Raw genomic sequence first — 14,177 nt, 5'->3', positions numbered from 1 at the left:
AACAGAAATCCGGTTTTTACTTGTTCTGGAAAAGTATCAGCCCTTTTTTAAAAAATAATTTACTTTTAGGTTACTAACTAGTTTTGTTTGTTTGTTTCAATACAAATTATTAATACATAATTAGGTATAAGCTGAAACAAGGTAATGAAAACTAGTTATAAACACTTTTGACTCTCAAAGCTTTCTACAAACTCCACCAAATTTCGCTGAATCTAACCTCAAAACACAGCTAGTACTTACTGAGTAGCCTCTAGCTCTCAGCTGTGTAAGGTTGACCAGCAATCAGCTGACGACGCCATGTTGGTAGCACAAGACGCGTGCGCCACTCCCGCCAATACCGTCGCGTCGTTCCGTCACGCCACCGCTCCGTTCCGCTCTCGGTCCGAAATCCACATTTCCACTTCTCACCCAATATCATACCCTCGCCTCGTTTCTTGCTCGTCAATGTCGGCATGTCTGTCAGTCAAATCAACAATCCCTCGCCCCTTAGCCTTTTCCAGCGTGTGCGTATCATCTTTTGTAGAGAATAGGTGTAAAAAAGAAACAGCGTTTCCAAACGTTTGGCTGCCCAAATTCAATTTAAAAATAATTTAGTCTCGAGATTTCAATATTATTTATTTTAAATTTTTACAAAAAATAACTACTAAACTTTGACTTGAAAGATATCAAAGTTATAATGATGTTCACGAATTATATAATAAACGAAATAGTAGCCTAGTAATACATTTTTACATGGGTACAACTAACACGAGATCATTGAATTAAGGCTATAGATTACCATAAAGTTATAATAATTTGACATTAAAATAATGGTCTAATAATGTTGCTGCTTTAAGTTGTTCTATTATACTGTTAAAAATTATGCATAAATTCGTTTTAAATTTTTATACAAACAACAGTAAATTATGTGACTTGGTTACAATACTACAAATTTGATCTTATATTATTAGAATTAATGTAGTCCAACTTCTTATTTTTTGTAAGCCGTTTTGTATTTACTTACAGCTTTGTAACATAGACCTTTGGTGGTATCATATACGGCATTGTTCTTTGAATACTTCAGATTGATATGTTTGTGCTTGTTCATCATGACAAAATACCGCAATATTTTATGAATTTACTGTGTGTTTTTTATATTTTATTATCTGTACATAAAAGGAAAAATGTCAAAGATGATATTTACTAAGGCATTAAATCGGCAATCAATTGTCAAGTTAATTTTAGTGATGATAACATAGAAATTTTACGTTGCATTTTCACCTTAGAGATTTTTTAAATGAAATAGGTTTGCAAAATGAACATTAATTGCACAAAAGGTAGCTAAGTCACTTAACATGCACACATTATGTGGTGGGATTATAATGGCAATAGAAGTTTTGAATTTTGTAACATTGTTTTTCTGTGGGCTATTAGCCTACGTTCTTATTCACATTATACAAGTCCTGTCTTTTTTATGAGTTGTTACTGATGTTATTACTGATGCTTATTTGTTTCGTTATCATTATCTTTACGTTTCGGGTTTTGGATTGTGATGTTTTGGCCAATCAATGGGCTATTAATCAATTGGTTAAATTTCCAACCTTAACAGTATTTGTCACCTGATTAAAAAATTAATTGTCAATTATAGAGTAATTTTATTCTTTTATTTTTATATGTTTAATTTGGGACTACTAGTAGTTTATGAAAGGTTTATTCTGTTTATTATTTTCACTTTCGGAATTAATAGTCCCAATTCGTATAGTTCTCTAGTTGATTAACATAATTAAACATTATTAAATATTACAGTCTCTCGTGTATGTAAGTAGAGGTTGGTATAACTGGCATGTTGGTACTATTGACTCCTGTTGCAGTGTCAGCGGCAGCGGCGGAGAAGGACGGCAAGAAGAAGCACACGAGGCCGACGTTCAGCGGGCAGCAGATCTTCGCGCTGGAGAAGACATTTGAGCAGACCAAATACTTGGCAGGCCCCGAACGAGCCAAACTGGCGTACGCGCTGGGCATGACGGAGTCACAGGTTAAGGTGAGCGAGAATCTTTATTTTTACAGTTTTATTTTACAAATTAACTGTCTACATTGGTGACGAGAAAAATTAAATTATGCTAGAATACAGTTTGCAAGATGTAAAACGTCATTTCAATAAAAATTAATAATTTCTTAACTATATTTTTAAAATCAAAAACTATAACTTTAATTATACTGGAACACTATTTTCATGCAGACTATATTTGAAGGATGAATTGTAATAGTCCTGCCTTTGAAATGAGATATATCGCCCCAAAGTAAACAAATATCGCACTAAACGTATATATGTTTTGTGAAGGAAAAAGGATTTTCTTCGGACATTTTCCATCGTTCAGTGATTCAAAAAATCAGTAACACAGCAACAGTTTTGTATCACTGAACGATGGCAAATGTCCGGAAAATTCCTGTTTTCTTCACAATCCTTCCATCGTCAGAAAGAAACTAAAAAAAAGAATTGATTCACGTATAGGTTTTACTGAATATATACTATCTCAGCAGTAAAAATTGACAAAATATAAAAACTTTATTTTTTGCTTATTAACGATAACACTGATCTTCACTTAAATGCGTGAACAACTGTGAAATTTAGTAATTTTGTTGATGGCTATATTGATAGTAAATAGATATACTGACTGAAAAACTTGAACAATAAATTTAATAGATCTACACTTTCCTAATTTAATTAACGAATGCGGCATTAATCTCGTAGCCGAGCGCCATTATCGGAGGAGAGTACAGGGACGGGTGGTTAGCCGAGGGCAGAAGGGCGGGCGGCCATGGAGAGATCATATGGCTTGATTAGAGGCAGTAACGGGGGCTAATGTGAGGGGCGGGGTGGCTTGGGCGCCAAATCTGTCTGAATGGGCTCCCTTGTGAAGAGCTGCTCTGGCTGCATACATTACGGCAAGGGGTGCCACAGGGCGCTGCACTGGGACTTCGGTGTCATCCTTCCATTTAGTGTTGTACTGAATGTTACTAATGAAGAATATCCTCAGTTACTCATTCATGTGTTGTTGTTAATATAACAATTTGGTGTGTTCAGACAGTAATCGTTCAAGAGAAATATGGAGAGTACAAATAAATTAAAAACGTTCTATATAAGTTTAATCAGTCCTAATTAACCGAAGATGAAGTCACTTTTCGAAATCAGTTCTCCTCAAATCGTTGATTCGTGTCGACCAATGAAACCTGGGCATACATTAAGTTGCAAATGTTATAGAAAATACTTTTCTAGTCATAAGAATTCCTGGTTACAAAAAAAACCAAATCTGGATACAATTTGATTGTGGCTTGGGGTGGTTAACCTGAAAACAGCGTAAAGCAGTTAACGGTGGTCGAAACTAGGGATTTCTCCGGCGAAAAGTTTTACAAACCTTTAAAAGAATCCGTCACGTCCTACCTATGTTAAATACGTGTCTTCTTATCATAGCAACATGAAATGACAAATCTATTATATTCATTACAATCCACACCGATTGCATTATCTACAGAAAGAAAAGATTTCACGTGAAATGTAACGCAAATAAAGTATCTACACTTCGCAATTGTTAAAAATATTTATTTTCAATTAAAATATTGGAATTACTGTTTAGTCCAAGGACTCTGGACCCTGTGCATTATGCGATGTGGGGCGATATGACTATAATACGAATGCGTGTTTAATATCACTGTGATATGTGTAACTACAGAGAAGTTATGCATATTTATAATAAAATAAATAGGTAATAATAAATTTCAAAATATTAAATTTAATGTTTTCCTACAATTGAGACTATAAACTATGCCAGACTAACAGTTGCTTAAATTAATATTATCCTGAGCTACTTCTTATAAATATATAAGTTATTATTAATTAAAGGAAGTCAAATTTATTGATTGGTGATTTGTGGGACATTTCAAGATTAAAATCTCAAGAGCTGTGTCATCAACATAAGAATTAATTAATCTAATTAATTGCAATTAATCTAATTTTGCGTATTTAATTTCAAAGGTATGAAATTAAATACGCATTTAAAAATATGATATTTCATATAAATAACAAACTGTTATAATTGGAACATTAATATTGGATAGGTCACAGTTTATAATATAGTAATGGAAAAAAATCTTTCATAAGCTGCAAGTGGATAGCTAGTTTTTAATTAGTACAAATACGATATTTTATCTACTGTATTAGTATCTGAGTGGAACAATTTGACAATTAATTTAAACAAAATTATTGCTAAAAAGAAAAATACACGAGTGTACGCTTCTATTAATTATGAATTATTTTAATGTACTTAGAAAAAAAAACAAATGTAACTTACAATATTAAATGTAACCAAGTAAATGATTCAAAGTAATTCTGTAATTAAATATTTGTGATAAACTATAACCAAATATAAAACAATTTCTTATACATAACTTTAATTTAATGAATGTTAATAATAAAATTAAAAGGTACTTTACTATTTTAAAAGGCAGTAACAATGAATATAATCTTGTAAAGGATAAGATACCTATACACTTTTTGGTTTCCAAATTGTACGAGGACAATGAAATAAACCCTTATGATTCTTTGAGGTCGGGAAATCGTGGTGGAAAACGAGCAGAGCGGTGTTAAGGAGCATGTCTTGTGATAGTTTGCATATTTGAGGACAAGATGGCGTCGCCGGGTCGGGGTGGGTGGCAGGCGGTAGTGGGTGGGGGGAGGGTGAAGAAGTGGAGCTGTCACCTCATACTGTAACCATGACAACCGTGCCGCTATAATTGGAGGATTAGCCAGATAATTGAATAAAGCTCCTGTCCCGGTTTCGATAAAAATGTAAATATGGCGCGCGGCACGGCGGTGCGGAAAAATATGTCAACAGGGACAAAGCGGGGGAGGAGGGATTTGGCGCCCCCGGCATTAAAATTATACCGCCACAGATGAGCTGCATTGTCAGTAAGCCGGCATTTATATCGCTTATTAGGTGGCAACGGGGCTTAGGCGGCACGGCACGGCGCTCTCGGGCTCGTCTCAATTTACATATGAAACAGTCACAGTCGCTCCAACGATTAGCTAGGGATTATAATGCACGGGTTGATAGTGCTCGTATGGTACAGACGTATTCTAGAAACATAAACGTAGTACTACAGTGTTTTACCGAGTCCCTTCTTCATTACTGTTGGAACTAAATTACCCGCTCTCGCCGATACTTCATTATTTCTTTCTCTAACAGCAGCGTGTTGATCAAAAATTACAGAGCACATGGAAAGAACTAGTTTTAAAATTAACTTTAAAAACAAGAGGGCTCTGCAAAGAGAGCAAAAATTGTTTGCTTCTTCAGGCAGGTAATCTATCTCAAGATTATATTTATTTCGCCTCAATATTAATTATTTCCACATGCTTCTTCTTGCATCATAGCACACAAATTTTAGATATTCCCAAATTATCATTCTACCCTCTTGATTTCTGCCTTTTGGTCTTCTCCATGTTTTTTTTTATGGATTTGTGCATTTATATTCTACAATCTGGTAAAACAAGGCAGGCTTTGTCAAAGAGCTAAGTTTGTTTGCCTTAGTTTATCATTGATTTTTGTTGTTTATGTTTATGTGTCATACAATTAGGTAATGGTGTTTACAGTTTAAGAATTTTTAGAATTCACACTCTTACTGAATTTCTTATTTCGAGTATTTTTCTCTTCATTAATTTGTCCGCTTTTTAAAAAAATGGTAGTTTTATCGGGTTCACAAATACTGAACAGGTTCATTTTGAACAGGTTGATTAAAAGACCCTAGTGTATGATTTTGTACAACAGTTCTACACTGTAACCATAACATATGTGTTCCCAGAATTTTAGTTATGTACAGAAATAAAATTGGTAGATCGATTATTTCGTACTTTCAAACAATAATAATACAATGAATTTTTTCCCTGTGTTTATAACTGGTTTAGGTTAATTATAATACATCAGTCTGTAGCTTTAAAATCACCAGTTTTCATGAGTTCGTCCAATCAATGGTGGTATACATTGTACCTATAATAAACAGTTTATAAAGTTGGTAATATAATGAAAAAAAAAAAGAATTGGATGCATTTGATAGAATATTGAAAACAGAATAATACTCGTAACACCCGGGTGTATTTTGAACAGATAATGTCTGTAGCCTACGGTATATCGCAGGGGATGGTGTTGAACTAAAAATTTTCCTCGAAGTAGAAACAGTTGAATTGCACCGTGGCTACCAGTAATAACTGCAAAGCCATTATTTCGCGAGAGCAGGAACAGTTATGGCTGTGCAAATCCACTCGGAGAACGTTTCACGATCGCAGTCGACGAGAAGTCACGTGACACGAGAGTTAACCGAGTTACGGGGATGGATGTCGGCAGTGAGATCACTTAGCGCGGATTGTCCTAACCCAATTAGGCCGATGTACCGCCGCTCTCCGCTCTAATCCCATCAGATCATGTGTTACAATTTAATATCGGAGCGCAAACTGTGACGAATCGCCCGGCTTTTAATATTATTTGAGGGGATAGATCGGATTAGTAGGGAGTCTTTGTGGTCCGGGGCGCCATATGGGCACCCCTGTCCGCTCGCCCTTCACTACTGACTCAACTGCACAGATTCCGACCGCTCGTCGCCGTAAACGGTTGCCGACACTTGGGGAAACGTGCGAGTGAATAAAAACAACCGCTTAAAGTCACCATCGGTAAGAGGAATCACTCTTCACAAAACTATTGACGTTTTCCCACCTAAGAGTAATATTGTGCTTGTTTAAGGGATGCATGAACTTCGATCACTAAAAGCAATCTCGTTTCTTAGAAATAACTGAGTTTATACTGTTTTAAATGGAATCCGAACCATAAATGTCTCGAAAACTTTTAAATTGTATGTATTTCCTAAGTATTACTAGTTCCCCAGTTTCAAAACGATCTACATCTTGTGCCATTGAGTATATAAGTACATACCATGATGAAACATTTAGGTACCTAAAATAGCAAAACAATCGTCATTTAACTCATATTTATTCATACCCGCAGAAGTTACAATAAAAACGTGTTGTAGCGTTTATAGTATAAATAGTACACAATTGAAATGTTTTAATGAAATTAAAGGATATTAAATAAAATGATATAAATAAAATGTTATAAATAAAATTATATAACTACAATGTTATAAAATAAAATAATTTAAAAATGATATAAAATAAAATTATATAAATAAAATAATAATAAGTATTGTTACTAAATCGTCGGAAGAAAGTAAGCTGAACAAACTGCGCACTAAAGCGATCTAACTTTCCGGGAAAATCCATCCCACCGCACAGCTTCGTGTTCATTTTATTAAACTGGTGGCTGGTTAGTTAGTACTTTTAAATTCTCTCTGCAGCGCACAGGAGGGTTTAACGAACCCTAAGGCTGTTAATGCTGTTTTATTTTGGCCTTGTGTGAAATACAATTCAAGTGAAATAATTTGTTCAGCCATATGATGTTAAGAGATTTGGGGAGTACATTAAATGAGATTGATGAATGGTGTTTGTGGTAGAGTTAATGAAAGAATATCGACAACAATAATCAACGATAAATATTTCCCGATAGTAAATAGAATTATAATAGTATTGTAGATCAGCCAGTGTAAGGACCTCTAGTAATTAGTTCGAAGGATTAAAGACCCTTCACATTTACACATATAAAAGATACTTGCATGCATTACTGTTAAGAGTTACAGAATATTCGTTGTTATTACGTTAACGGTAATCATGCAACATGGGAGTCCCTCAATGATCGGCATTGGGTTCCATCATTTTTATAATCTTTTCGTTAAAAACTGTTAATGTCCCTTACAACCATTGGGTATTGTGAGCCTGTGATATTAACTTAGGCTTTTCAGTGATACAATTAAGGAAATACAATTAAAAGCCGTGCTTATGTACCTCAGGTTTGAAATTCATTAAATCTACATAAAAATGTAAAAAATATGTCGTTACAGTAACTTTTTACATAGCTAAAACAAGTATGTTGTTCAACTCGTATACTGTTCCTTAGGCGTGTCATGCCTTAGATATTTGTGCTACAAAAGCGAGCAATACTTTGTGTGTATTTCCGGACACACAAAAGAGAGACTCTTGTAAAACTGCATTAAAAAGAAATATACAGGGTGGTTATAAATTATTGTACACATTTTAAGATTGAATAAATAAATAACCAATCAACTTAAAAACATGGAAATTGTTTTATTAAATAGCAAATTTAAAACAGTTTTATTACCAATGAAGGACAAAAAGATTACTGTTACTCATACTTTTAGAAGGAAACTAAACTAATTCCACGTGCTCTCCGAGGTTTGAACGCAAAGTTTGTAGTCTAAATTCAACCTCACACCATGTGTTTCTGAGCATTGCTGGAGTTATGCTTCCAATAACCTCTCGAACTCTATTATTGAGTTCCTCAATATCTTGAACTTTTTTGGCGAAGACTGTGTCCTTGACATAGCACTACAAAAAAAAGTCTAAGGGTGTAATGTCTGGGAAACGTGGAGGCCAAGGAATTGGACCATCCCGTCCAATCCAACGACCAGGAAACGTGTCATTTAGGTAGTCACGTACTGTCTTACCACAGTGTGGAGGGGCACCATCTTGCTGCCAGTAAACATTTGGTTGTCTATGTTCAATTTGCGGTATTGCAAAAAGTTCAAGCATGTCCAGGTATACCTCTTTAGTGACTGTCGGTTCTGCGAAGAAAAAGGGTCCTATCACTTCATCTATAGCCAATGCACACCAAACGTTTATTTTAGGGCTGTCTCTTTCTTGTTCTCGAACATTATGAGGATTTTCAGTACCCCAAATCCTACAATTGTGTCTATTCACCTTACCAGAAACATGAAAGGTTGCTTCATCAGAAAAAATTACTTTTTTCAAGAAATTGCTTTCTCCAATATTTATTGTTTGTTCTTTGAGGTCAAGTAATCTAACAGCAAAATCGTAGCGTCGAGGTTTATCGTTAGGTTTTAGTTCATGTAATAACTGAATTTTGTATGGATGGAGCTTAAGGTGTTTGTGCAAAATTTTTAAGACTGTTGATCGAGGTAATCCTAATTCCAAACTTGCACGCCGAGTAGACTTACCAGGGCTCCTCGTAAACAATTCTCTTACTTGATCAACAATAGCTTCAGAAACTGGAGGTCTACCAGCACCTTTACTATGTTGGACACTTCCCGTCTGTTCAAACTGCCTATACCAGCGTTTTATAGAATTGTTACTCGGAGGATTTCGCGGCCATACTCTAAACGAAACCTTCTTTGAACAGTTATTACAGATCTGCTTTCATGAAACCAAAGAACACGCCTTGTTTTTTCTTGCACACTAGCCATTTTGATACTGAGGTTAGTTTAGTGTTTGTTTAGTCAACTGTAATTAACAGCTGGTGTGGAAAGATCCATTGTTGACCAATACACGCCAATGTTGTACGTTGTGCGGAAATCTCCCAAACCCTATAATACGAGAGCAAGCAAGTTAGGCTGTGGCTTTCTACCGGAGAGTCTCAGATTCTGTTCTCGGGGAGCAATAAAAATTTTAAAATGGGTTTGTACACTTTCCCCTTAAAATAGTAGATAAGATAGTGCAATCAATTAAAATACCATGAGTGTAGAAATAACCCCCTTCAAAAGAATACAAAAGAAAACGAATAGGATATTTATTAACGGAGTGTTTTTATTCGGTAAGGGACTATGTAACCTGGTGAATGTTTTTTTCTTTGGCATATACATTATATAGGATATTATGCATGTCATTTTATTTTTTATACTTAGGTTTTATTTTATGCCATTGATACAAAAGTTTTATTCTATAATACTAAGAGTACACTATATATTTCTTAAATAAACTATATTAATTGTAAATGTCGACGTTCTAATAACTCTTGTCAATCTGAATATTAAAGTCTCATATTTTAGAAAACCGAAGGTTGTCTTAACATCCGATAACTGTAGACTATTTCTGTTTCATTTGCTAGCATTTGTGACAAAAAACCCACCGCAAATATACCTGTACAAACACAATGAATTATTGAGGTTAATTATGGGAAAAGCATTAAGTGCAATATGATCAGCAAAGAAATGAGCCTATATGTTATTGATACTAAAAGGCACTTCTTTGACTGGTTTCCACAATATAGAAACTTGCCAAATATTGATAAAACAGTGAGATTGCTTCGGTATACAGTGTAGACAGAAGTACAATATATAGGTAGAGAACCATATTTTAGTAGTGGATGATGATGACTTTGTGCATAATACAGTTGTCTCAGAGCTTCGATTTCTTGTGGGATTGAGTCTCACAACTCGGCAACTTGGGGAAATTGCAACTATAAGTTTTGTCTTTCAGAAAAAAACATGATAAACGTCAAGAATTAAAAAAAATCACATAAGGGAGGGTCCATTAAATATTAGTCTCAGTTAATGTTTCGCACTGATATCTAATGCGAAAAAGAATTGCTGAAAAAATCGTTAAATCATTCCAATAGTAATTTGATTATACTCCTAATCACCAACTGTGTCCACCAATGATTTATGTAAGCTCTAAATTTTGCATAAGAATCGACTTTGTAGAGGACTGTGAAAGACTCCTTTATCGGCGAGTTAGACATAGGCAATAATATCGCCGCTATCAGCGAGTGGGGCCGGCGCCCCCCCCCCCCCGGCCACCGTGGGGCAAAATTGATGAATCGGTCTTGTGGCGGGCGGTCCATTTGTCAACCGGCGGTTTGGACCCTATCAACGTTTTTCATCGCGATATATAACTTGGAAAAAACAGAGCCCTTGTGTTTCATTGAGCTTTATCAACAGCGCGGCCCCGCCGCAGACCCAGCGTGGAAATATATTTTGAGTAACTCGTCCGACGCGAGACCAAACTGTATTTTTGCGATCGGCTTTTATGACCCGTTTTATATGCACCGATTGCGATTGCTATGCATCAACCTCGTTATCAGATCGCGTTTTTTCCCGCGCGGAATCGAGTAATTTATCGTCCGATTGATAACAAAAACACGTGCAAAGCGTTGTTCATCTTTTAAACCGATCGCGGCTCGGATGGAGCCGGTTAACGTTCGTTATTTTTAAATGCATACTGATGAGCTTTAGTGTGAAAAATGGCGAGTGGTCGCAGATTACATGCATATATCAAGCTTTATGTGGTATCCTATGGTGTTTAGAAGAGGACTGTTTTTTTTTTACTCCCATTATTGTTATGAGTTCCAAAGTACGTTTTTATCTGGGGGTGTTTGATCATTATGAAAATGCTATTTTATCTTACACATTTAACCTAAAACCTAAAGTGCTGTGACACATACTCAATAGTCTTTGGACATTATTAGTTGACAAATTGTATCCCTCCTTATAATTCTTATTATACGGATATTGTTTATATTTAAAACGTAATCGATGCCACAAAAATGAGAACGACTTTTGAGGTTAAAGATAGTTTTAACCGAACATTGATGTGTAATTATTATGAATCGAGAATGTCTACTTGTAAAAGGAGCAACAGATAAATGACACAGTAGCGTTAAATATATTTTACTGCGGTATTAGAGCTACTGTATAGTTTAGAATTACTGTAATTATACTTACGCACCTTACTTATTGGGACACGGAAATCACCACTGGTGAGGTGTAAATTATTTTTAATTCGGATGGTTGTACAATCGATAACCGGAACATATCTAACCTCGATAATCCGTACAACAATAATCGTTGTTACTTCACAATCAGTTTTCAGTCTAAATACAGAGAAGTAAAATACAGTGTGTACCACAATAACTTAAACACAGTCCCTCCGCTTGTTTCTTACCCTCCCCCAGTCTCCCCTCTGCCACCCTACCGTGTCTCACAAGATGTTTGCCAAGCTATATTGATATCTTAAATGTCATTCTTGTTGGTTGTTGATTAAATTAATTAATCTTACACGCTCGCAACACTTCCATTGTAACAACCGTGATAAATGGATATTTCCAGCCTAACTCTTGGAACGTGACGTCATTTATTGACTACCTGTTGTAGTATATTCCTTATTTTTATTCCTGAACCTGTTACTAATAATAGAGGAGCTGTTGGTTTAAAATTCCTTATGATTACTTTTTATACTGAATATGGTAATCATTGGAGTCATTGGTAACTAAATATTTATTCCTGAATAAATAATAATTGGTATCTGAATTAGCTACTGATAATAGGAAGATATTGTAAAAGTTATTGTAGTTATGAAGGTCTTTATAATTGTCTTTTTTTACTTAAATCTGATAGTATATAGAGTAATTGGTAACTTACTCTAAAATAAAAGTTATTCCAGAATAATTTTCCAATAAATATTGTGGTCTTATTGTAACGATAATTTTAATTATAAAAGCCTTTGAAATGTCTTTTTTTAATCGGATAATATATAGGGGGAAATTAATACTCTAAAACATTATCCTCTTACTATCAGTAGTTTATTTATTTTTTATGATTGTACTTGGTAAGGTTACTCCAATACAATGTGTAGTGGCAATGTTAAAGTTGTGCAGTCTTATACGATGTTTCATTATTGAGGTAACATTATCAAGAATACACAATAGTTTCAAATTACACTGAAACAACCTCTAGTCTCACTTTACATAAAAACGCTTATGTTTGGTTAAAATAATAATATAATACTTTAAACCTATCTGAATGAATTCTTAAATTCATACACATTTAGGTGAACTTTTAAAATTCATTTAGGTGCACATCTTGCATTAAGAGTACTTTCATATATTCATCGCTAAAAATAAGTGTAATGAATCAAATTTCTCGTGTTAAACCCTCAATGAGATAGTAATTGGTAATATAATCTTCGACTCTCTGAAACTGATAACACGAAAGAGTTTATTTAGAGTTTGTAAGGTTAATATACATTTTAGAATTTAGCTCAACTTTAAAATGAAAATCTTGTCATATAATATGAAAGTAACAGTGACAAACTTTGCATCAAATAACAATTAATTTCAATTCCATATAATATGTACGACGAATCAAAGTTCACAAATGTAATTATCCAACGAGATAGTGATTGAAATATATATACACACTTAGCCTATTTCTTCTCCTTCCCCCTCGTGTGTTTGTCTATGTGACAGTAGACAAGTGTATAGAATATATGAGCGACGCGGTATGTCACAGCAGACAAGTGTATAGAATATCTGAGCGACGCGGTATGTCACAGCAGACAAGTGTACAGAATATCTGAGTGGCGCGGTATGTCACAGCAGACAAGTGTATAGAATATCTGAGCGACGCGGTATGTCACGTGGATAAGTGTACAGAATATCTGAGTGGCGCGGTATGTCACGTGGATAAGTGTACAGAATATCTGAGTGGCGCGGTATGTCACAGCAGACAAATGTACAGAAATTCTGAGCGACGCGGTATGTCACGTGGATAAGTGTACAGAATCTCGAGTGGCGCGGTATGTCACAGCAGACAAGTGTACAGAATATCTGAGCGGCACAGTATGTCACAGCAGACAAGTGTATAGAATGTCTGAGCGACGCGGTATGTCACAGCAGACAAGTGTACAGAATATCTGAGTGGCGCGGTATGTCACAGCAGACAAGTGTATAGAATATCTGAGCGACGCGGTATGTCACGTGGATAAGTGTACAGAATATCTGAGTGGCGCGGTATGTCACGTGGATAAGTGTACAGAATATCTGAGTGGCGCGGTATGTCACAGCAGACAAATGTACAGAAATTCTGAGCGACGCGGTATGTCACGTGGATAAGTGTACAGAATCTCGAGTGGCGCGGTATGTCACAGCAGACAAGTGTACAGAATATCTGAGCGGCACAGTATGTCACAGCAGACAAGTGTATAGAATATCTGAGCGGCGCGGTATGCCATAGCAGACAAGTGTACAGAATATCAGAGCGACGCGGTATGTCACAGCAGACAAGTGTATAGAGTATCTGAGCGGCGCGGTATGTCACAGCAGACAAGTGTACAGAATATCTGAGCGACGCGGTATGTCACAGCAGACAAGTGTATAGAGTATCTGAGCGGCGCGGTATGTCACAGCAGACAAGTGTATAGAGTATCTGAGCGGCGCGGTATGTCACAGCAGACAAGTATATAGAATATCTGAGCGGCGCGGTATGTCACAGCAGACAAGTGTACAGAA

At 35.6% G+C, this 14,177-nt stretch overlaps 1 protein-coding gene across 1 annotated transcript in view; it reads left to right on the top strand.

Annotated features, from left to right (window-relative positions):
• The window catches only part of LOC124355935 (homeobox protein Nkx-6.2-like), a 59,918-nt gene that overhangs the window by 37,069 nt on the left and 8,672 nt on the right, over nucleotides 1-14,177 (top strand). Inside the window, exon 2 of the mRNA XM_046807089.1 lies at nucleotides 1,851-2,020. Coding sequence (XP_046663045.1) covers nucleotides 1,851-2,020 — 170 coding nt within the window. The remainder of the gene's footprint in view (nucleotides 1-1,850; nucleotides 2,021-14,177) is intronic.

The sequence above is a fragment of the Homalodisca vitripennis genome, chromosome 1 (genome assembly GCF_021130785.1).
Source record: "Homalodisca vitripennis isolate AUS2020 chromosome 1, UT_GWSS_2.1, whole genome shotgun sequence".
Lineage (NCBI taxonomy): Eukaryota > Metazoa > Arthropoda > Insecta > Hemiptera > Cicadellidae > Homalodisca > Homalodisca vitripennis.
Note: the sequence above shows the minus strand (reverse complement) of the source record. Positions and strands in the feature narration are given on the sequence as shown.